A 25,787-nucleotide genomic window follows, 5' to 3' on the forward strand; every position below is an offset into this window, starting at 1 on the left:
CAAGACTGGCAAGTAGAACAGTGGTAGGATTTCCAGCAGTGGCAAACTGATATGGGGAAAGTGGGGAATCATCATGTCTGTGTTCCACCAGTCTGTTCTGTGCCAGTACAAAACCAGTTCCAACAAATAGAGAAACTTTCTGAGCTCTTCTTCGCTTGCTCTGAAATGGTGTTCTAGGTTTGTCTTCAGAAAAGCAAGGATGTGAATATATTTATCCTCCGAAATAAAAACTGTGAATACAGTGCCTGTAAATAGTTTTCAGAATTATCTACAAACAGCTTGACATTTTAATGTTTGTTCAAGAGGATAACAGGATAATATAAATGATCCCTAAATCACTTCCCACCTTCCTCCAGGATTGTCTTTCCTCCCAAAGGCTCTTTGACATGCATTAACCTATTTCTGTGTTCAAGAAAGAAGCAGTACAGTGTTCCAAAAGGAAAGGCAAATCAGGTGTTGGGAGACGTGGCTCTAACCCTAAATCCTCCCCACTCACCTGCTCCTGCAGGAAGTTGTTACTTAGCTCCTTGGTGTGCTTTTTCCCTCCATCTTCAGAGAACAAGCGAATAATAAGGAAATAGCATCAGCTTTATTGTGAGAATCAAAATAAAGGGTCGAGAAGCACTTGGCGACACAGTTCAGCACAATGGCAACTTAGCATTTCGCTGTTATCCTGCTTTCAGTGTCCTCAATTTACTTAAGACACAGATTTTTCTCCTTTCTAGCTAGACAATAAAATCCTTGAGAAATGCAAAGGACAGTTTTTCTCTGTATCTGTTCTAATGCAAGTCCTTGGGGACAGATGCATACAATGGGTGTTTGAAAACTGCTTATCAGAAGTTGTTGAACTCTATCCTCTTAGGTGAACCGCATAAACTACATAAGCTACACTGACCTTACATGTTATATGACAAGTATTCTTCAAGTCACATTGATAGCCTGCTTCTGGAGTTTGGGCTAAGGTGAACTGAAATTGGCAGAGTTTCTTTTTATTATTTTATGTATATGTGTATTCTGTCTGCATGTAAGTACACCCATGGATGTAATGCCTGCACAGAGTTAAGGACAGTTGTCAGCCACCACGTGGGTGCTGGGAACAGAACCTGGGTCCTCTGCAAGAGCAGTCAGTGCTTTTAACCACTGGCTATCTCTTCAGCCTTGGCTTTCTGACTTTCTTGAGGGCAAGGGTCATGTCTAATTAATCTTTGTGCCCTCACATTATCTAAGCACTTGTAAGGAAGCAGTTGTTATGAATTTTGTTATAGCTCCTCACTCTAAATTCATATATTGAGGCCTCAGTGTGACTGGATTTAGAAAGAGGTAGAGGGGGCTGGAGAGATGGTTCAGTGGTTAAGAACATTGGCTGCAGGCAGGACACTCATACACATAAAATAAAAACAATAAAAGTTTTTTTTTTTAAGAGGTAGGTAGAGCTTTGGGGGGAGGTGGTAATAGGGTTATATGAGATCATAAGGGTAGGTCCCTGGTCTAATACAGTTGTGTTAGGAGAGACTCCAGGGCATTTTCTCTCCATGTAAAACAAGGGAAAAGGCATGAGAGGACAGAGCTAGAAAGTAAACACCCACAAGTCAGGGAAAGAACCTTGAAGCAAATCAGCTGACACTTTGATCTGGAACCTGCAGACTCTAGAATTCTGAGAAAATTAATTTCTATTCTTAGCCATCTGGCCTACAGTAAATTTTCAATGGCTGCCTGAGCTAATTAATATATCAGCTAATGAGTCACCCCTGCAGCCTGGGTGCCACATGCTTAGTTGGACATGGACCAGGCCCATCCTGCTCTCTATGACTTCACGCTTTTTCCCTCAAGATGCGTGATGAAGTGCACCATGGAGAGGAGGAGGTTGAGACCTTTACCTTTCAGGCAGAAATTGCTCAACTCATGTCCCTTATCATCAATACTTTCTATTCAAACAGGGAAATTTTTCTTCGGGAGTTGATCGCTAATACTTCTGATGCCTTGGACAAGATTTGCTATGAGAGCCTGACAGACCCTTCCAAGTTGGACAGTGGCAAAGAGCTGAAAACTGACATCGTCCCCAACCCTCAGGAACACACCCTGACTCTGGTGGACACAGGCATTGGCATGACCAAGGATGACCTCATAAATAATTTGGGAACCATTGCTAAGTCTGGCACTAAGGCTTTCATGGAGGCTCTCCAGGCTGGTGCAGACATCTCCATGACTGGGTAGTTTGGTGTTGGATTCTATTCTGCCTATCTGGTGGCAGAGAAAGTGGTTGTCATCACAAAGCACAACAATGATAAGCAGTATGCCTGGGAGTCCTCTGCGGGTGGATCCTTCACTGTACATGCAGACCACGGTGAGCCTATTGGTCGGGGCACCAAAGTGATCCTTCACCTCAAAGAAGACCAGACAGAGTACTTGGAAGAGAGAAGGGTCAAGAAAGTGGTGAAGAAGCACTCACAGTTCATAGGCTATCCCATCACCCTCTATTTGGAGAAGGAACAGGAGGAGATCAGTGATGATGAGGCAGAGGAAGAGAAAAGTGAGAAAGAAGAGGAAGATAAGGATGATGAGGAGAAGCCCAAGATTGAAGTTGTGGGATCAGATGAGGAAGATGACAGTGGCAAAGATAAGAAGAAGAAAACAAAGAAGATCAAGGAGAAATACATTGATCAGGAAGAACTGAACAAGACTAAACCCATTTGGACCAGAATTCTATAAGAGCCTTACCAATGACTGGGAAGACCACTTGTAGTCAAGCACTTCTCTGTGGAAGGTCAGCTGGAATTCAGGGCATTGCTCTTCGTCCCTTTGACCTCTTTGAGAATAATAAGAAGAACATCAAACTCTATGTCCATCGTGTGTTCATCATGGAACAGAATATCTGAATTTTATCCGTGGTGTGGTTGACTCTGAGGATCTACCCCTGAACATCTCCTGAGAAATGCTCCATCAGAGTAAAATCCTGAAAGTCATCCACAAAAACATTATGAAGAAGTGCCTTGAGCTCTTCTCTGAACTGGCAGAAGACAAAGAGAACTACAAGAAATTCTATGAGGCATTCTCTAAGAATCTAAAGCTTGGAATCCATGAATACCCCACCATCCGGCAACGCCTCTCTGAGCTACTGCGCTATCACACCTCTCAGTCAAGAGATGAGATGACTTCCCTGTCAGAATACATGTCTCGCATGAAGGAGACACAGAAGTCCATCTACTACATCACTGGTGAAAGCAAAGAGCAGGTGGCCAACTCTGCCTTTGTGGAGCGTGTGCAGAAGCAGGACTTTGAGGTGGTATATATGACTGAGCCTATAGATGAGTACTGCATGCAGCAGCTGAAGGAGTTTGATGGGAAGAGCCTGGTCTCTGTGACCAAGGAGGGCCTGGAACTTCCAGAGGCTGAGGAGGAGAAGAAGAAAATGGAGGAGAGCAAGGCTAAGTTCAAGACTCTCTACAAGCTCAGAAGGACATCTTGGATAAGAAGGTTGAGAAGGTGACAATCTCCAATAGGTTTGTGTCTTCATCCTGCTGCATTGTGACAAGCACCTGTGGCTGGACAGCCAACATGGAGCAGATCATGAAGGCAGAGGCACTTTGAGACATTTCTACAATGGGCTACATGATGGCCAAAAAACACCTAGAGATCAACCCTGACCACCCCATTATGGAGACCCTATGGCAGAAGGCCGAGGCCGACAAAAATGACAAGGCTGTCAAAGACCTGGTGGTGCTGCTGTTCGAAACTGCTCTGCTGTCCTCAGGTATCTCCCTTGAGGATCTCCAGACCCACTCCAACCGCATCTATCACATGATCAAACTAGACCTGGGCATTGATGAAGATGAGTTGGCAGCAGAGGAGCCCAGTGCTGCTGTTCCTGATGAGATCCCCCACTTGAGGATGACGAGGATGCATCTCACACGGAAGAAGTAGATTAGAGTTCCCACCTGGAAGCCCGTGACCCCTTGTATAGTCCTCCTGTGAGCAGCTCCCCCAGCATCTGACCCACCCACCTCTGCTGCTGTCTCAGTGGTGAGTCTCCTGTCTCTGTTGCTGTCTAAGGCAGGAAAATTCCCTCCCTCACTAAATAGCAGGGTTGGGTGTTGTGTATTGTGTTTTTTTTGTTTTGTTTTGTTTTTATTTTGTTCTGAAGTTAAAAGTATGCAAAATAAAGAAGATGCAGTTTAAAAAAAGATATCAGCTAATATCTGATGAATTAATAAATTAACTTTAACAAAATACTTATCACTGCTACTCAGAAGTCCTAAAACCAAAAAGTCAGTCTTTAGATTTTGCTTTCATTAATTCAAGGAGCTTTCCAGATCAACAAATAATAGCACAATATAGTTGGGCTATAAGAATCCCATAGACATGGACTGAAAAGGTGGCTCAGTAGTTAAGAGCACTGGCTGTTCTTGCAGAGGACCTAGGTTCGATTCCCAAAACCCACACGGCAGGTAACAACTGTCTGTAACTCCAGTTCCAGGAGATCTAATGCCCTCTTCTGACCTCCATGGGCATTGCACAACATGGGTGCACTTACCTACAAGCCATACACATAAAAAATTAATAATTAAAAAAATTCCATAGACATGTGATCTATCTTGTTTCCCTAGTGAGCACAACCAGTTCTTATTCAAAGATCATTTTAGAGGATTACACTGCTGGAAGGGGCCAGTGGTAAGGAACAGAAGAGTTCTTGGCCAGAGAGTAGAGGAAACTGCGTGATTAGTAGCTCAGAGGATAGCACATCATTCTGCAAACAACCAAGGTAAAATATGGCCGATGAGTAAAGAGCTTGTGTACTGGAGAGCTCTAGACTTTGGCAGGAACCACCTTGCAGCACTGGGGAAAGAGGCCTCCTGTTGGGGCAGCAAGGGAAAACGTGACCTCAGAGAGGAATTCAACACAGAAATGCTCTGGAGGAAAGAAACGATTGGTTCCAGGCTTATAAAACTGTAAAGATGTTTCAGTCAAAAAAAAAAAAGACAAAAACAAAAAACAAACAAACAAAAAAAACAGGTTACTTGAGCCTTATCAGTTACTCTTCTCAAATCATAGCTTAGAATTTGAAAGTGCCTTCATGTTCTCTACAGGAGACCTATGGTGTTGAGAGACATTTTTCTAAAGAGGCCCAGGTAGAATACGCAAAATAGGTTAGTCTGGAGCCCCTGGACCTGGGTGACCTCAGGTTGTGCTGGGTCTTTCCGGCAGAGGGTACATCCAACAGACACCAGGAAAGAGCCACCAGAGAGAAACCCCACAGAAAGTTCTTCCGTCTCTTCCAGCCAGAGAGGGCACCCCTTAAAAGAGACAGACAAATGAGAGAGAGAGAGAGAGAGAGAGAGAGAGAGAGAAAGCAAGTTTAAATGGATTACAGCAACAATTTCCATCAGTCACTATAGTGTCTCCCAACTAAGGCCTCTTCCTAGATAAGTGATCCTGAAACTCACTGAATAAATCAGGTTTTTGCAAGCAAAAATGAAATGCATAACTTCATATGGAACTGAAGAAACCAGTCTAGAAAAATGTCTACCCACCCACCTCCTACCCCCAAAAGGCTTCTGCTTTTTTAAATAGAGATCTACATTTTGAGCAAAGCCAGAATCAAGTCACATATTTAATGCTGGCAGAGTGTAATTTTAGAGGCCTGCCAGAAAGGGGGGGGATATGAGCACATAACATTTATTTATATTTTTATTTATTCCATTTCCCACAGATTGAAATAAATTTTCAAGAGCACTGCTCAAGAAAATCTCAGTCTAATTTCAGGCTTGAGAGTTGGGAAATGTGTTTATCCAACACCGCCCTCTAGTGTCCACATGGATCATTTAGTTTGTCTTGAGGAAGAAAGTAAGCCATTGTATAATCAGACAAGTCTACAATTAGCAAGCATTCTATGCCAGAGTTATTGGGAGTCTTCAATGAGCCAGTTACTGTGGAAAGTGGTGGGATTCAGAGTGTACTTTGAAAAGACATTGTTTCCTGTTCTGTCATTAAGGAGTTCATAGTTTAACAAGAGAAACAAATGTAAACTCAATTATAAGCCACTTTACCTAGTTTTTCACAAAAATGAGAGGCACAGCTGGGTTGGACAGGTATTCACATTGGCAGGTATCTGGCCAGCTTTGGACAAAACAGCTTTTAACCAAAGATAGTGGGAACATTCTGAAATAGAGTAAATACTCCAAAAGGTACAGTGAAATCAAGTGCTGGCCTCACAGACTTGAGAAAGTATCTTTCACAAGCAAATCCAGGACATCTAGACCTGACTCACTAATCTGACATTTCTTAAGTTTTACATTTCTGCACGAAAATGTAGATATTTTTCTAGCACTGTAATGAAAAAAAATTTTTTTTTCAAATGCAATCAAATGAAGCTCTAGTCAGAATTAAAGGGCCCTAAGAATTTATAAAGAATATTTTCAGATTCTTGGATCTTCAAATTACCCACTGGAGTCAGAGAAACACACATTCTTTAGTGGGAAGCAAAGGGAATCTGAAGCTGTGATACCTCTCATGAAGAAAGGAAGTCAAATACCACCAAAGGAGCCCCGAACTACAGACCAAAAATAATGCATTCCTGGAAATATTTCTGACTTGTGTCATTTTTCCATTCTTACTACTGTTGCTTCCTAGTCAGCCATGAGAACGGGTGTAGGTGGGACCTGTGACTTGCTTCTAACCAAGGAAAGGGAAAGTGACAGGAGGCACATGATTACACTGATGACAAGGTCCCTCTTGCTGAGTCTCTCCTGCTGTTTTTAAGAAAGCAGCCAGTTGTGCTGGGAAGGCCCACGTGGCAAAGAGCAGAGCACGGCCTCCCACCACACCCTGAAGAACTGAGACCATCACAGAGAGGAAGGCTGCTAACAGACACACAATGAGGAAGCAGAGCCTTCCCGGGTTGAGCCTCAGCTGAAACTGCACCCTGACAATCTCCCTGCAGCCAATTAACCCATGCCCACGTCGCTTTCTCATCATAAATGTGTGCTGTTAGAAGTTGCTAATGTTAGTGTGCAATGACAGACGACTACTGCAGATTTCAGGAGTTTTTTATTTTAAAACATTTTATTATAAAAGTAATACAGGTAACAACTGAAACATCCTTTGGCTGCCCTGCCATTCGATTATAGCCACAGCTCTGCTGATCATCTAGTCTCATAACTTGGTGTTATCTACTGCCATAGCCACATTCACATGCTCTGCGTCTTGTAATTTTTTTCACTCTAGCACTTTCTTGTGTTTTTCATAATATTCATTACCAATTTTTAATAATTGTACAATGTATCATTCATAGATATCTGTTGACTGCCTAGACCAGGGGATGGTAATGATGGTCCCACTCTTGTTAATAAAGTTTTAGTGGCACACAGCCATGCCCATTTATTTACATGGCTATGGATGGCTGTTTCCATGCTACAAGTCATGCTGGGACAGAGACACTATGGCCTACAAAGTCTAACATGTAACGTATCTGACCTAAACTTTTTAGTGATTCACAATTTGGGCTATTAAAAGTAATTCCACTTATAAAATGTTTGTGCACATAATTTTTCCTTTGGCTATGTTGAGGGATATTAATGCAAGCAGAATAAATGAGTTTAATTAATAAAGACATTTTAAGGCTGATAATATTCTTCATATTCTTGTAATATTCTAGCTATAATACAATAAGGACAGTGGTGATAAGATTGGAAAGAAACAATTCTCTGGTACCTATTAATCCAGACAGGTAAATTTATGACCCTGGATGAGCATGTTTTTAGTTCTGATTTAAAGTCAACCAAAGAGAAAAGTAACTGTAACAGGAAAATAGGTCAGCTTCTACTGAGGATTAAAATGCAGGCAGAAGGAGCTCTCAGGCAGCAGAGGGTTTATGACTGCCATTCTAAGCTGGTCACAATGAGTAAGGAAAATGCTTCTTTCAACAATGAGCTCATGATGGCAGCTACAGGTGAGGGCAGAGGCAGCACACCTCTGAACACATCCTTGGCGTAAACCTGAAGATAACTGTAATTATACTGTCTCTGATAAAGTTCTAGGGCAACCGCTCTAATTTGCAAGAGATATAGAATCTTCAACCTGTGTACATCTCATTCTGAAAAAAATGCTCACGGTATGGAACCAGCAAAGTCAACCCTGACTATCTCTGAAATAAAAGGCAAAGAGGGCTGATGGGCCTCAAATCCAATCTTTCATAGATGTCATCTTCTAAGAGAAATATTCTGTAACATAAAGAAAAAAAGATCAGATTGGACCTTTCCTTTCATAGAGAATATATTTAAGAGTAAAATTAGAAAGATATTTAATGTAACTATGCCAATCATGCCAACAAGGCATGCGGAGAAACTGTTCACAAAACTCTATTAAAATGTTACTGTCAAAATGCCAACAAAGTTAACTTTCCACCTTTACATTCCACCTCAGTTACTCAATTAACTGATGATTTCACAAAATACTCTGGAAAATTACTAAATTTTCCATAGAGTAGGAGAATCAAATTATGTCTTCAGATAGACAGGAAAATGTTGCTCTGCATAAGACACAGACAGCTTTCTGAGGTATGAAAACAAAACCTTTTTTACTTTTATTCTTTATATGGAAAAGCAGGTAGCAGTTGGATCTATGCATGACTCAGTCATCACTTAGCCCTGTCACACGCCACGCTTTTCTCTTTGTTTCTGGTCGGTTATCACAAAACTGACCTGGGGATCTGGCAGCATAAATCCATCAGTAAGTTTGTAATAGACTATTGTAGAATCTGACTCCACTATGGCCAAAGTAAAAGACATTGGCGAATCTGGATCACCTTGTAATTTTCTAGACGCCTTCAAGATTTCCCTTATCCTGAAAATGAAGACAAAATATGTTTAGGAGTCACAGTCACGCAATTAACGATAATCAAATGTTGTAAATCTTGAGGAAAAGGTTATTACATTCATAATGCTGAGACAATGTCTGAAGGCTCAAATATAAACATCTAAAGCTGTCTTCTCACAGAATCCTGCAATGAAGAACTAACTAACTTAGTCCTTTTCACCTCTCTCTGGACCAGGGAAGATCAAGACAGAGCACCAATAGTGTTCTGTGCATCTAAACTGGCCAAGAACCATGAGATTAATGTTTCATTTTCCCAACCTGGTATCTTTTAACAGAACAGATTGACATTCAGGTCTATTATTTTAAATCGATTATGAGGTCGGGTGTGATGGCACACACCTGTAATCCCAGAACTTGGGAGGCAGAAGCAGGAGGATCACAGAAAATTAGAAGTCTGGTTTATTTAGAGAGTTCTAGGCCAACCTCGGCTACATAGTGAGAGACTATCTCAAAAAAACTAAAGAGACTATAATAAATATTTTCCTGTTATTTTTACATGGGGTTTATGACTACTATCTTGAAGAAGCCATAAACCACCTCGTGGGTCATCCACTTACCTGTGCATTCTCCCACAGGTGCAGATTCTGACAGTTTTGCTTTAATTTGGGGCAGGACAGGGACTACAACATTATTAAGGTAAGCCAAGTGGTCATCTGTCTACAAGGGGACATTTCTTTTCAAATATTTCTGGTTAGGTTCTCCACGTATCAGAATTATTAGACTTAAGGAGAGATGTTCTATGGTTTTCATTATGTGGTTTGACAATAAAAGTTAAGGGGAAAATAGAAAAAGAAAACTTTTATATTTTAGCAATGATAGGATTTCTGTTTGCTTGCTCTCTTAAGGGTCCTAGTGATGACTCTAAAGATGACTACTGCATCATAATTTATCACAATTTACTTCAGATCAGTAACAACCTAATTCTAATGAAATTCTTCTCTGATACAGCTTCATCCCTTTGTCTCTCTTTTGTGCCATTATTATGGTTTACGTTTATATAATAGAATATAAACTCAATAATATAATGTCATAACTATTGTTTTATACAAACTTAAATTTTTTAAAAAGTTAATAGAAAAAGAGAAAAGTACATTAGTCTCTATGCTAGCATATTTAAGATTCTCAGGACTCTTCGCTTCTTCACATTATTATCAGCTGCCATTTTCTTGTCCAAAACTGGCTCATTCCCCCCATCTTATACTTTGTGCTAAAATTACCATACATACTGCTTCTGAATTTGCTATAAACATGGTAGGTTAATTTTTACAAAAGTACAAAAGGACTTGACATGGTAGTACATGCCTTTAATCCCAGTTCACAGGAGGCAGATGGATATCAGTGAGACAGAGGCCAGCCTGGTCTACACAGTGAGTTCTAGGCCAGCTGGGACTACAAGAAACCCTGCCTAAAAAAAGAAAGAAAGAAAAAGAAAGAGAAAGAAAGAAAAGCACCAAAGGAATTTAATTGAGAAAATATTTTCAACAAATACTACTGTAAATTGAAAATAGTATACCTTTAAGTCTACACATAAGATTATTTAAAGCCAAAATGAAGTTAAAGAGCTTTGCAAATTGTCACAGTCATTGGGCATAAGCACTGTTACACAGTAACTATGCCAACTTTCCTAGCTTTTGGGAAATAGTTTATATCTGCTCTTGCCTCTCTGGTTATTACTGAAAAAGAAAATATTAACCCAAACTACAAAAGTACACTGAGCTGTTAGTAGAAATATAAGAAATGTTTATTTTCTGAAATAGCCTGAATCCTAGAACTTAACTTGGTTCTTTAACAAAAAAAAAAAAAAAAAATTCTACCTAATGTTGAAGTTTCAAAAAGAAAAAAAAAAAAAATTCTACCTAATGTTGAGCTTGGGCCCTGTCTGCATGAGCAGTTTGCTTCAAGGATTCGGATGAAGCAACCACAGCCCCACTGAGAACCTCACAGCTCAGCACCGATGGAAGTGACATCCTGACAAAAGAGTGCACAACAACCATTCCATAAATGCAGGTTCTTTAGTGTTAGCATTTTCCTTCTTCAAATGTGGCAAACCAATATCAAAATTAACAGTTATAGAAAAAGGCCAACTTTTATAGGCTGCCTACTTTGAGTTAATATTTTTTCTACAAAGATGAAAAGAAGTAGACTGAATCAACTAAAACATTTCAGTCATATACAACTTTTTATTTTTAATAAAGTTAATACACATAAAAGTTTAACAGAAACTAAAAATAAAAGGAAATTTCCTCATAATGGGCTGGAGAGATGGCTCAGCAGTTAAGAGCACTGGTTGTTCTTGCAGAAGATTCAGGTTTGAATTCCAGCACCCACGTGGAGGCTAACAACCATCCACAACTCCAGTTCCAGAGGGGATCCAATACCCTCTTCTGTCCTTCATAGGTATTGTATAGCACAGGTGCATTTACACATACATGCAGGCCTAACACTCATACATAAACACACACACACACAACACATACACACACACACACACATAAAAAATAAAATAAATGAATAAATGGCATATACCAGCACCCTTTAGCTAATATCATACTTAATAAAGATGTTTTTCTCCTAATATAAAACAACGCAAAGATTTCTAATGCTGAGAAAAATTAAGGTCTATGGAAGTTGAAAAGCATTTTTTTATGGATGAAACTACAATATTAAGAAGTCAGTACTCTGGGGCTGGAGAGATGGCTCAGCGGTTAAGAACACTGACTGTTCTTGCAGAAGACCCGAGTTCAAATCCCAGCACCCACATGGCAGCTAACAACTGTCTGTAACTCCAGTTCCAGGGGATCCGACAGCCTCTGCTGTCCTCCACAGGCATTGCAGGACATGGGTGCACTTACCTACATGCAGGCAATACATGCATACACATAAAATAAAAATAATTTAAAAAATTTTTTTAAAAGCCAGTATTCCTTAAATTGATCATCAGATTCAACATATTCACTATAAAATCCCAACATGCATAATTTATCTAAATCTTCTGTTGTTAGTTTGTGCTATAATTATTTCCCAGTATGTAACACATATAAAACCCAGTAAATGCCATAAAACCACTGCAATGGGTAAGTTAAAAGTAAATTTCTCTAAATATCCCTAGCTGTAGACTGCAATGAGGATTGGATACAAACAAAAAAGAAAAAACCATTAAGACAACCTCTATACAATTTTTATTCTTCAAGACATGATAATATTGTTTCAATCAAAGGTATGTATGGACTTGAGTGTGTCTTCTCCGAAGGTAAATTGTATGGGAATTCTGTACCACACATTAAAATTTAGGATAGAGGGGCTGGAGAGATGACTCAATGGTTAAGAGTACTGGTTGCTCTTACAGAGGACCTGGGTTCTATTCCCAGCACTCAAATGGTGGCTAACAACCATCCATAATTCCAGTTCCAGAGGATCCGACAGCCTCTTCTGACCTCCATGGGTATTGCATGACATAGATGAACTTACATACATGCAGGCAATACACTCATATACATAAAATAAAAATAATAAAAAAAAATAGGATAGAAATTTCCATTTCATTCAGTGCTCTTCTTTCAGTATCAATTGATAATCTGTTTTCAGAATTCTAAACAGTAAAACATTTTCTGGCTTACTCAAAAACACCTATGTATGTGGGAAACCCTAGGGTTTGAAAATTAACTCAGAGTTGTAAAGGAGGCTTTGTTTTCTGAGCTGAAGGAAATTACTGTCCCAAATTAAATGGAAGTTCCCATCTGTGAGCTCCTGTTTATCCTACTTGATGGTGTGGGGGATACAACCAGTGAATCTTCACAGGAATAAAATAATAAAACAGTATCTGACTCTGCCACTTAAAGCGCATCTGGACAGTTTTACAAAGTTTCTTCTTCAAAATCTCGTATAGTCTATTTTCAACATCTGTATAATACACAGCCATCACCTTTCCATATTCAAGATGTTTTTTATTTTCTTCATATTGAATCAACTAAAAAATGTTTGTTTTTAAGTCAACAGTTATCTCAATGTAGTAACAGTAACAATACTAAAAACAGAAGGCTCTGAAGTTCTAATTTTAAAAAAAAATCACAGACAACTGTAAAGATGCCAAAAATAGTGAAGCATCACCAGGTATTAGTCTTATTTAATTTTCAATAATTTAAAGGCTGGGCTCAGTGGCACATGCCTTTAATCCCAGCACTCTGGAAGCAGAGGCAAGCAAATCTCTGTGAGTTCCAGGCCAGCGTGGTCTACACAGCAAGTTCAGAGGCCATCTGGGGCTATACAGTAAGATCCTGATTCAAAAATAAATAAATTTGAAACTTCACTTAGAAACCACAGAAATCTATGTGTGAAAATGTCCTATGCATTAATAAGAGCGTTTCACTTTTTTCTACTCAGTTAAATCTCAAGGGGAAACCCTCAATTAAAGAAAAAGGTATGTCAATAATAACTACAGCTAGTAACAAAATTTGATGCTGCTAGCAGATTTTTACTTTTCATAATTCTTCACAGATGACCTCTACATGCTTAATATAACAATGCCAACAACCAGCCTAAAGCAAAGACAAAGTTAACACTATTGGTTAATGTCCTTAGACCAAGTTATTTAAGCTTTTCCCATAAAAAGCTTTAAAAAGCACTGTTTTTTGTAATATTCATAAAACACAGACTACATAACCATTGGAGATTTTCAGTAAGGACAAGAAATTGAGTAAAATGTTATTTTTAAGTAAAAATGCTGAAATAAAGTGCACCATGAGTTAAAATTCATATTAATCTCACAGAAGTGTCTCCTGCTGTCCTCCTCAATATGACCAAACTGGGATACACTGTAACTTTACCTATAAAAAGCACCAACTTCTGCCTCACTATGATATAATGGACTAACATCCCATAATACAGCTCTGAAACTGCAAACTTCACTCAGAACCGGAGGCACCAAAGAAGCTGTGCTCGTCTGCGGTCTCAGCCCTCAAGAGAAGCTTCAGGGAGAACAGACCACCTCCCTGGGAATCATGCCAGTGCCTTCCTTGCTAAACAAATCAAGGCAGCTGAAATCTCAAGAGGGTTTACTTGACAATCAAGCACTTGTGTGGCATGGCCGTTCACCTCAGTAGGAAGTCATTCAGCTAAAATAAATTGTGAGGTTGTTTTTTTGTTTTGTTTTGTTTTGTTTTGGGGGTTTTTTAGGATAAGAAAAAAAATGCTGTGTCAATTGAAGGAAGTTGCCAGAATTGGGAGTTTCATCAGCAAGCAAAAGATTCCAACAGAGGTAGCCTGAGGACATGTATCTTGATGGGAAGGGAGGCAAATGACAAAAGTCATTTGCCAGCTGTTAGACTTCAGGCCACAAATAAAAGTGGTCATTAGATACATTTATAATAATGAAGACCATGCTTTCCAAAAGTACAGATACCAGGTACAATACTCCCCTAATGCTAGGCAGTAGGGTCGCAAGCCGAAGTCCCCACACAGCTCACACAGCTGAGTAATCACAGGGTACACAAGCAAAACTATGCAATGACTGTGTTGCTAATAGTACATTTGATATGTCAGGTGTATTAAATATATTTATGGCTTATGATATTGCAATGTATGATGCCCATCAGAAGGCAGCCCCACCACAAACTGAGGGCCATCTGTACCTGCAATGAACAAATGAAATTTAAAACAATATTAATCATGTTAGCTGAATGAAATGCTTAGTATAAACCTAAAAATATTTACACATACAGAGAGAGAGAGAGAGAGACAGAGAGAGAGAGAGAGAGAAATAGAAGAAACACCATGCTAGACTGGGGTTATATGGAAAATAGGTGTATTAGCTGCTCAGTTGTGTCTGTGTCTGTATTCCAAGGTCTTTGACCTGAGCTTTAGAGTGAATGGAGCTGCCATTTACTGACAGGAGGAAAGCCACAGAAGGAGCCAGTGCAGGTGCAAATCAAGAGTTCCTTTTGGGACATGCTAATTTGAGATGCCTTTTAGATCTGTAAGTCGGAAGTTCATAGTAGAAGTTGAAGAAGAGATGTGGAGTCAAATTTGGGAGTCATCAACATACTGGTGACATTTAAAACCATGGAAACAGAGGAGGCAACTGGGGAGCGACCATCAACAAGAGAAAGGCTCTCAGCCCTAGAGTGTTTCAATCCTTACAGGGCAGAAACTTGAAAAGGCTCAGCGAAGGTAAAGGAATGGCAAGCCAGGGAGTGACTTAGAGTCCTCAAAGCTCCAAACAGCACTCTTGCACTAACTGCTGATCCCTCTTATATCTTCACAGATTTGTATATCGAATTGGCATCCATTACAGAAAACAGAAATGAGCATTACAATTCAACAGTATTCTGACTCAATTTTCTCATCTTTGTTTTAGGATCTACCAGTGTCTCCTAAAGACCTTGTAGTGACAAAACTCTTGTCCTAGCTTTCTTTTACCTTCGAATTTCTTAATCTCTTAACAGTCCTCAAATTCCTTTACCCTCTTATCCTTATGAGGTTGCTTCTCCTGGACTACTGCTTCTCAGGAAGATTATACTTTTTTAATTTTTAATTTATTTTTATTATTTTACATGTATGAGTGTGTATATGTATGGATGTATGTAACTGCACCCATGTCATGCAGTGCCCATGGAGGACAGAAGAGGCATCAGATCCCCTGGAATGAGAGTTACCATGTCGTACTGTAATTTGAACCCAGGCCCTCTGCAAGAACAGTCAAATGCTCTCTCCAGCTCCAGGAAGATTATTCAAGTATTCTTTCTGTCTCTCTTCCTCCCCTCCTCTCATTCTCATTTCTCATTGCACATATCCTCTCCTTCTCTCCCTCAGCCCCACATACACATACAGACATGAACTTAAACACAAAACGCAGAACTTTCTCAGCAGCTGCAGGTAGTTATGGCTTCTGTGGCTACTGCATATCCAGTCCTAAGGAAACACTGGCGACTTCAGGCTTGCTCACACTACTGCTTCTGCTGGGAGCTTTTTTCTCTACAATAAATGCTTGTGCTTATTTCAAATGACTTGTATTCCAGGATATTTCTACAGACTCCCCTGTCCTATACTGTCAGTGAAAGTTGGATCTCCCTCTGCAGTCCTCCTCAGTGTCCTATACATGTAGCTCAGTACACTAAAGTGCACTGGGTATAAAGGTCTGTCCATTTCAGCTCTAGACTAGGAGCATCTTGTGGGAAGGGCCTGTGCTAGTTTGTAACATCTTGAGCCCAGAAATCTAATAATAAATTAGAAAAACCATAAAGCAGTCTATAAATTTTATCCCCTATTCTTTTTATTTTCTCCCCAAACCAAAGAATTCTTCTATTTTGCTTCTAGACAGTCTACAATTATATTCATATTCATTTATAGTCACTATATTTAATGGTTAAAAAACATTATATCAGTTTAGTGTAAGAACAGTAAATAATTTTCCCTACATAGACCAGTGTTTTAAAATATCAGTTCTTCTCCCTGCAAATGTATTAATGCAATGCATGTAAGAATAAATAATTTATCACTTATATTATCTGAGTGATTACTGTGATATCTTACAGGGATGACACAAATAGTTAATGAAATATTTAAGTAATCATGTCTTTCAAAGAAAAATTATTAATGGCTTCAAAAGTTATACTGAGAAAAGGGTAATTCTAACAGAGGAAAAAAAGAACACAATGCATTTAATACAACATGGGAAGAAAAGAAAGTGCGGTCTTCTGAGAACAGCACTATGCAAACAGGATACAGTATGCCTAAGTATGCTAAGCATCAGACTAGGAAAATCAAGACTAGGAATCCTAACTTCTGAATCCAGTATTCATTTCTTATGTTTTAAATTGCTTTCACTTAATTGTATAAGAATCTTTTCAAAAAAGTCTTAATTATACCATGTGACCAACATTTTTCAACTTTTCAGCTTAATGGAGGCAAAGTGGACAATACATGGAATGTTGAAGCCTTTTTCTATTTTTAGCACATATTTGTGCCCGCAGAGGCCAGAACGAACTGGAGTTACAGGTGGTTGGGATCTGCGTGATGTGGGTGGTGGGAACCTAACTTGGGTCCTCTGGAAGGACAACAAGTGCTCTTAATTGCTAAGCCACCTTTCCAGTCCTGCTTTTCCAAATTTGTAAAGTGGCATTCAAACTAGAAGGGTCGCCAAGAAAGAGAATATCTGAAATAATTTTCTCTCACACACAAAAGAAAGCCATTAATTTGTGTGTAATTGGGGGCTGGGGAAACTCCATAAGTACTTCCACTATCCTCTGCCACTGAGAGAGCTTTATAATTTAGTCAGGTTTGAAAAGAGTCATAATTCAGTTATTATTAAGGAAAGAAAAAACTACTATCTTTTGCCACAAAGGAGGTTTACATGTTATGTGAACAATGGCACTACCTTAACTGTTTGAGGACATCATAATTGTGTGAGATTCTTGATTTTACTCAGGTATTTTAAACATATATAACTACAGAAAAACTAAAATATGTCAGCTATGGTTTCAGTTTTCATTCCTTCTTGTATCTTACTATCAAGAAGATACTAGTTGTCCAAAACCAGAAAACCATTTCTCTTCTTTCATTTAGAGCTTTGCTATGAGTTAAATCTTAAGATATTTTCCAATTTACAACTCCCTGTAATATTAATTCTATTTCAGGCATCTGTAATTCTATGATCCTAACTTTGGTATAATAGACTTCTCCCACTTAAGATTCTCAACATACACCAGTGGCAAAGTAGCTTCTCCTTGGGTGAATGTATATTTGAACAGCTGTTAGCATATATGACCAGAGTTAAACTATTTTGCTGTTCACCACAGAGAAACAACCTAAATATAAATTTAATTTCATTTGTAATAACAGCATTGAAAAAGATAGGCCTTGAGCTCTCATCTTTATTATTATTTCTCTCTCCCTTTCCCTCCCTCCCTCCGTCCCTCCCTCTCTTCCTCCTCCTCCTCCCCTTCCTTCTCTTTTCTCCTCTCCTCTCCTCTCCCCTCCCCGCCTCTCTCATGCATGTGTGAGCATGCACATGAAGAGATCAGAGGAGGACGTTGAGTGTCTTCCTCTATGACTCTGTGCCTTACAACAGGATCCCTGAATGAATTGGAAAGCTGAGTCAGTGAACAACCAGGATTCACGTGTCTCCACCTCGCAACACTGGGGTTATAGGGATATATAGCCATGCTCAGCTTTTTATGTGAGTGCTGGGGGGTTGAACTCAAGTCTTCAAGCTTGCATAGCAAGCACTCTTACCCACTGAGCCATCTCCCCGGTCCTTTCATCTTTAAATCTATCATGTCTGTGATCTCTGTGAATCTATGAATGTGACTTCATACCATTGTTTTGTCTAGGGAAAAGGTACTCCCCTCCACAGGCTTTTATCAGAATTGTTGCATAGATTCCTTAGATTCACTTAAGCAGAAAAACAATGTGACATACCATTCATATGGACACATCACTAAAGTATGTGAGTTAATATTATTTTATAATTCAAACTAAAAATTATCTAGGAAGTATTTTTAGATGAGAAAAAAAAAGATGAGTCCTCCCCTTAAAAAAACACACACACTAGCAAATGGACACCTCGTACTCCATCAAAATAATTTCCCACCAATAACCAGAAATAAGCATTTGGCCAATTTTATCCTCCCAATGGACACCAGTAATTATCATTAAACTAACATTTTCAGAAGGGCATATACAGATCTTCTGAGACTTGAAGAATATGCTAAGTATTTTGACTACATTCATATATATCCATAGCCACTCAAGCACTCCTTCACCCTCTAATGGAATCTGTCTGCTCTAGTGCCAGAAACTATGAAAACAAAGCCACCAGGTCCAAACCCTGGGAAAATAAGTGGGAAATGGAGAAGAAAAAAAAATCCAGACATTATTAGAAATGTTCCCAGATACACAGTAACACTAAACATTTCCCCAGACTGCTACCTTTTAAGGAGACAGCAAATATATATACTATACGCCATAGAGTGAAGAATAAACCATGCAAATATATGTCCTAGTCTGCCACTCAACAATCAAGCAGCAAGACAGCTACTGAAATGGTTTTGACTGATACAGGAGCATTTGTCCTTACTAAGGAAATGTTTTAAAACTAAGTTGTAGTTCATATGTACTATAGTTACACTTTGGTGACAGTTTTGGCCTGGTTTTATAAACAACAGATTCCAAAACTTGGAACATCAATAAAGGAGTTATTATTGTAAACACAGTGAAGCATTTTGAACAAATCGCCCATTCCATTGGCTCTAAGTTCTGTATACTACCCAGTTTCATTATTAATTTAAAAATGTCATTTAAAGATTTTTTTAGAAAACTTATTTAATATTTTTATTATTTTTATTTTATTTGTATGAGTGTATTGCCTGCATGTATGTGAGTGCACTCGTGTCATGCAATGCCGCAGAGGTCAAAAGAGGGTTTCAGATTCCCCTGGAACTGGAGTTAAGGTGCTGGGAATCAAACCTGGTTCCTCTGCAAGAGCAGTCAGTGCTCTTAACCACTGAGCCATCTCTCCAGCCCCAAAGATTTTTTTTTTTAAGGAATACAGAGCATTGAGAAAAACACTCTCGAGAAGCTAAGCAGCACAGCTTGGGATGGTGCTTTAGAGCTGGTGTGCTCTGTAATGTGTGGCAAGTCATTTGTTTCTAACAATAAGTACCAGAGGTAGCAGGATATTTTAAATATAAAATTAGTATTCTTGATAATATTAGTCTCATTCACTCACATTCCAACATAATTTCTTGAATGACAATCAAAAGAAGCTAGCACTAATATGTCCATAGAACAATAGATGGACCAAAGCACAATTATTATGAAAGTGAGAATAGTGGTTACTTTTATGAGGAAGGACAGAACTATTCTACTCACTGGGCGGGGGAGGGGGTCCATGATGGCTGGAAAAAGACTATTTCTTGATTTGGTCACAGTTATGAGACAGAGATTTGTATCTTATGATAACTCATATTTAACTCATATTTGTAATTATGTGCCTTTCTGCATCTGATTTTACTTATAATAAAAGATTTTTTTAACAAATTACCCACTATCACGAATTATGCAGTCGAGTTTCCCACACTTGGGGAAATCATAGGGGGTCAGCACATTCAGCGTGCAATGGATGAACCTCACCTTAGGACAACCAACCACTTTCTTGATCACAGTATCCCCACTGTCAGGTAAGTATCAAAGATTTCTAAAATGCTAGTAAAGAAGGAAGGATCTGGGAGATAGCTTAGTGCTAACCTGCCTGCTGCACAAACATAAGGACCTGAGTTTAATCCTCAGAATTCCCATTTTTTAAAAAAGGCACTATCACAGGTTTATAACCCTAGCACCAAGAAGACAGACAGGTGGATCTCTGGGGCTTACAGGCTAGCTAGCTTAGCCTACTTGGTTGAGTTCCAGGCCAATGAGAGCCCTTATCTCAAACAAAAAAGGTGGATATGGTGCCCGAGGAACAACACCCAAGATTGTCCTCTGGCCTCCACACACATGCATGCGCACACACAAAACAATAAGGAAGAACTCAAGCAACTGTGAGATCTTGGTGTAACTTATTAAGGTTTTAATATCTCTTAGAAAAAACAGGGGAACAAATAAAAACATGTTTAGTCTCAGCTTTTTATAATTTTTTTTATTTATGTATTTACTTATTATTTTTTATGTATATGAGTGTTTGCCTGCATGTATGTATGTGCACCATGTGCATGCCTGGTGCCTGTGGAGGCCAGGAGAGAGCACCAATCCCCAGACCTGGAGTTATAGACAGTAGTAAACTGCCATGGGGTACTGGGAACCGAACCCAGGTCCTCTGTAGGAACAGCAGGTGATCTTAACTGCTGAGCCATCTCTTCAGCCCTTAGTCACAGCTTTTAAATATGTATAATTGGGGCAATTTTAGTGAAGATGAAATCAAAGAATACTTGTGGAAATAGTTTGAAATAGTGTAACATTCTCTATAAAGGCAAAGTACCCTTACAACCACATAAAATGATACACAGTGCCACTTTCCTCCTTAAAGCCGTTCAGTGACATCATCTACTAACTAATCCTCTTGACAACCTTTGTGAAAAGCTCAATAGACATGTTGCAATGGAAGGGGATCATGTAAGGCTACACAGACAGGACCTTGTACAAGTGAGTCTGGTACGGTACATATGCAATCCCTCCTTCAGTGTCTGAACCACAGTGTAGAAACTTTTCTCTTTGTATTTCCAAAAAGAATCTCCCTAATTTGTTCAGACTTTATGTGCTAGCTGTAACCCTGTTCAAAGGTTCTCCATGAATTAAGTACCTTCTTTTTGTCAAAAAATTAAAATATAAATTATCAAAAGCTTCTGTAAAGACATAGCACAAACAGATATATTTTAGTTCCTTTTGTGTAAACTGCCAATCCATATTCTTGATCCATGTTTTCTACCATTTTTTCCTTGACTCATAATACTATTTAATTTAAATTAACCTTTGCCAATTATACACTGCATATCTCTTCCCCTATTCTATGAAATCTTAATATTGTCAGCGAAAGTGTAAATTGATAAAATTTCTGAAGAACACTTTAGTGATAACCAGTAAAGATGCAGGTCTAAATGCTGGATGTCCAAGCCATTCCACTTCCAGGTTCTGCCTTAGAAAATCTCTCAAACCCAAGTACAGAGAGCTACTTATGAGACTATTCATTAGAGAAACACCTGAAACTGCAGGAAAGTAAAAATGGCAAAGGTCTTCATGATCTAGACAACCTTTCCCATGTCATTTCCCATTCTTACTCTCTTCTCTCCTGAGTTCTATTCATTCTCTTGGCTGTTTGCTGTCATAGCAACATCATTAAGCACCTATTCTGACTAGATGCCATGCTAGGCAGACGATCATGCTCAGTGACTTGTAGCTGCCCTACCAGAACACGGTCTCTTTAGGAGACCTTTCCTGTCCTTCCCCTGGGTCCTGACCTAAGATTAAAGTACTTGTCTGTACTTCATTATCCTTGTTACTCAATGACCTAGTAATGTAGAAGAGGGGACAATCCCCCAAAACACACTCAATTAAATATTTGAGCAAAGGGCAGTTCTGTTCTTACTACATCCTATCCAATAAATACCAAACAAAAAGAAAAGAAAAAGAAGTCAGGTGTGGTGGCATACCCTTCTAATCCCAGCACTTGGGAGGCAGAGGCAGGTAGATTTCTGTGAGATCAAGGCCAGCCTGGTTTCCATAGTGAGTTCCAGGCCAGCTGGGGTTACAGGGAAACCCTATCTCAAAACAAACAAACAAACAAAAAGAAAAAAATTATACTTAAAGTCAACATTCCATACTAGAGTACTTTCATAAAGACTTCTTGATCAACATAGTGTCTCCAACACATAAGAGCCAGTCAAAAACATAGAGAGTGAAAATTTTATATTCCAAGCAATATTATCTTACAAATGATATTCAGATCATAATGAAACAAAATAAAAGTAGACATCAATAGCAAACAAACCTACAGTAAATATACAAATAAATTGAGACCTAAAAATGCATTCTTGTATGGTAAGAGGGTTATTGACCAAGTCAGGGAGGAAATTTTTAAAAGTCCTACAAATCAAATGAAAATGAAAACACAACAGAACTTAGGGGTACAGCAAAGAGAGTTCCAAAAAGAAAGTTCATAGCTATGAGTACATATATTAAAAAGAGGGAAAGGTCTTAAGTAAGTAGCTTAATAATGTATTTCAGTCTTAGAAACACCAGAAAAGGTCAAACACAAAAGTTAATAAATAGGCTGAGCATGATAACATACATCCTTAATCCTAGTATTTGGGAGGCAGAGATAGGCAGATCTCTGTGAATTTGAGGACAGCCTGGTCTATATAATGAATTCCAGGCTAGCTAGCATAGTGAGACCTGTCTCAAAAATAAAATAAATAATAGATGGAAAAATAACAATGATGAGACAGAAATTAATAAAATGGAAACAAACAAATATAATGAGTTCATGCTCAGAAAATATAAAACAAACTGACAACCCCTTAACAAAACTAACCAGTAGAGAAAAAGAATACCTAAATTAATAAAATTGGAAGTGAAAGGGGTGATACTACAACAAATACTAATGAAATTCAGGGGCTTATTAGGGAATATTTTGAAAACCTTTGTTCCAATAAATTGGATTAGATTTCTAGATGTATATTACCTACCAAACATAAACCTTAAGGTTATGAACAACTTAAATAGATCTATAAAGAGCAATCAGATCGAAGCAATAATAGAATCCTCCAATTTAAAAAAACAAAACAAACAAACAAAACAAACCACGACCAGATGGTTTCACTGCCTTTGTGGAACTTGGAAATTATAGAAATGCTAAATCAGACAATAGTGGCAGGACTGACGGTTCTAATGAAGGCACAAAGGTGGTTATCCACATGAAAATGGGGTCCCTTCTCTTACATCATTAAAAAAAAAAGCTTTCGAAACTTAGTATCCTTTTAAATATTAAAAAGAACCTTTATGGAAAGAATTTTAAGTAAGGAATATACCTTAAGCTAGACACAAAGATGATGACTATAAAAGAAAGGGTTGATAAATATGATTATATTCAAACTAAGAAGTTATTAATTAAAACATTCCTTAAAAGCAATAAAAGACAAGATTATTATCAAAAACATTTAAAGAAAATCTGGTGTGGTGAGGCACGCCTTTAGTTCCAGCACTTGGGAGGCAAAGGCAGGCAGATCTCTGTAAGATCATGGCCAGCTTGGACTACATAGTGAGTTCCAGGCCAGCTGGGACTACAGGGAGACCCTGTTTCAAAAAGATTAAATGAATGAATGAAACAATCTACTAGGCAAAGATCTATTAAACTCAGACCAAAAGCACTCACTCACCTGTTGTGGCTAAGGGAAGCAGAAATGGGTGTGGGCACGACAGTCTGTAACCCTTCCCCTTCTATCTCAGTGCCAAGTAGGCAGATGAGCTGCAGTTCTGGGATTCCCACACAGTTTACTTCATGCCAACTTTTACCTGAAAGAACATCAGGGAATGGACAATAAAAACAAAAACAAAAAATTCCAAACTTTACCTAATAGTTGAGCTGCTACACTCATCATATCACCTCCTCTATTTACTTTTCTAATCTTTGTTCTTTCCTCATTATCCCCAAAGTAAATGAATGAAGGTTATAAAATTAACTGGTAAAATAGTGAATGAAAAATGTTTATTATGTCAACAAAGCTAAATGTCAACCCAGTTCCCCAAACTCCCATCATAGCTCCAATAACAAAACAATAAAAACAGGCAACTTACTCTCCATGAGATCCAGGTATACCAAGAATGCTATATAAACTTGAGTGGCATCTCCTATATCTAATTCCATCATTTCTAAGTACTGAAAATCAAAATGCAATTGTTAAATGGCGAAGTTAATATTTCAATTTTTTCTTTCAATCAAGAAATATTCTTGTTGCATACATATTTATAAAACTACCTTCCAAATTTAGAGGAGGTTAAAAAAGCAATATAAGATCTGATCTTTGTCTAAAAATAATCTACAATTGTTAGAGTAAACACATGCACAGTCTCCCCTCTAGCAACCACAAGAGATTGGTTCCAAGACCTGACCCTTACAGATTTCAAAATCTAAAAATGCTCAAACTCCTTATATAAAATGCAGGAACATATTATCTCTGCAATCTTCCCATATACTTTAAATCATCTGTAGGTTACTTATAATATGGTACACAACGCAAATGCTACATTAACAGTTGCTATAATGTATGGTTTAGGGATAATGACAATAAAAATCTATACAGGTACAGTGTACATGCATTTTTTCATATATTTTCAATTCAAATTTAATAGCAAATCTTGTAGATATGGAAAACTAATTGTATTTAAAACTGTTAGGCAAATGACAGTGATTAAAACCACATGAGTGGGGAAAAAATACAGAATAGGTCAAGAGAAATCTCAGGGGATGGGCTGGCGCTTCTTAACAGACAGGATGCAAATTAAGCCCTGTATGACTTAAGTATATGGAGGAGTAATAGTGCCAGTAACCACCAAAAGGTGGGAATAAGCTATTCTCACATATTCAAGAGCCTAGAAAGAAACATATCCACCAGGAGTAGAGAACATTTTCACTGGGTTATGTTAGCCAAGTGCCTCTATTTCTCTGGCCTCTAATGTGTATGTGAAAAGAGTCTGCTAAATTCCTAACTTTTCCCACTCAAGAGTAGGGAGTTACTGAGTTTAAAAAAGCAGAACACTTCTTTCAGACTTGCTGGTTGTCAGTAAAGGAAAAATGTACTGGGACCTACCCCTCCAGGGGAAGCCCTGGGCTGTCCAAACAGGTCAGTGAGCAGGTATACAGTAGAGCACAGGTGAGATATTAGTAGAGCCTCCACGGGGGCAGATTTGAAATCACCTTTTCCCATCTGCTACATGGTAAATGTACAGATGCAAAGGAGAGGTGCTGTCTGCCCCAAATGTCAAAAACTATTTGACAATGACACTGAAACATAATTTTGGGTCAGGCTTCAAGGTCTATATGACAAAACTAATCATGATTTTTCTTTCTATGTAAGAGAAATCCTATACTGAGGATTTTTTTTTAAGATTCATTTGTGTGTGTGTGTGTGTGTGTGTGTGTGTGTGTGTACAGGTGTCCAAAGAAGAGGATGTCAGATCCTCTGGAACTGGAGTTACAGACAGTTGTGAACTGCCCAAACCCAGATCCTCTGCAAGAGCAGCAAGTGCTCTTAACCACTGAGCTATCTCCCCAGGCCCCCAGTACTGAGGATTTCTGATCCAGAGAATAATGTAATAAAAATATTGACTGAGGAAAATAAATCTGACACTATCTTACTAAGCAACTTTCAAATTGGGTAACAAAAGTACATAAATGGAAAATATCCATTACTGCTTTTCCTTTTTAAAAT

At 38.6% G+C, this 25,787-nt stretch overlaps 1 protein-coding gene, 1 non-coding gene and 1 pseudogene across 2 annotated transcripts in view; 1 reads left to right on the plus strand and 2 right to left on the minus strand.

Annotated features, from left to right (window-relative positions):
* The first annotated feature begins 1,830 nt into the window (after positions 1-1,830).
* Positions 1,831-3,926, plus strand: LOC103726668 (annotated as a pseudogene).
* Positions 3,927-7,025: 3,099 nt separating this feature from the next.
* Tsen15 (tRNA splicing endonuclease subunit 15) overlaps positions 7,026-25,787 on the minus strand; it is a 19,915-nt gene continuing 1,153 nt past the window's right edge. Inside the window, exons 2-5 of the mRNA XM_008824288.3 lie at positions 24,154-24,235; positions 23,736-23,871; positions 8,697-8,838; positions 7,026-8,216 (exon numbers count right to left, since the gene is read on the minus strand). Of these exons, the coding sequence (XP_008822510.1) occupies positions 8,196-8,216; positions 8,697-8,838; positions 23,736-23,871; positions 24,154-24,235 (381 nt within the window). The 3' untranslated portion in view covers positions 7,026-8,195. The remainder of the gene's footprint in view (positions 8,217-8,696; positions 8,839-23,735; positions 23,872-24,153; positions 24,236-25,787) is intronic.
* Positions 19,888-20,053, minus strand: LOC115068637. Its single transcript, XR_003847969.1, has one exon. It is a non-coding gene; the product is annotated as a U1 spliceosomal RNA (small nuclear RNA).

This window comes from Nannospalax galili, unplaced genomic scaffold (assembly GCF_000622305.1).
Source record: "Nannospalax galili isolate Female #2095 unplaced genomic scaffold, S.galili_v1.0 scaffold227, whole genome shotgun sequence".
NCBI lineage: Eukaryota > Metazoa > Chordata > Mammalia > Rodentia > Spalacidae > Nannospalax > Nannospalax galili.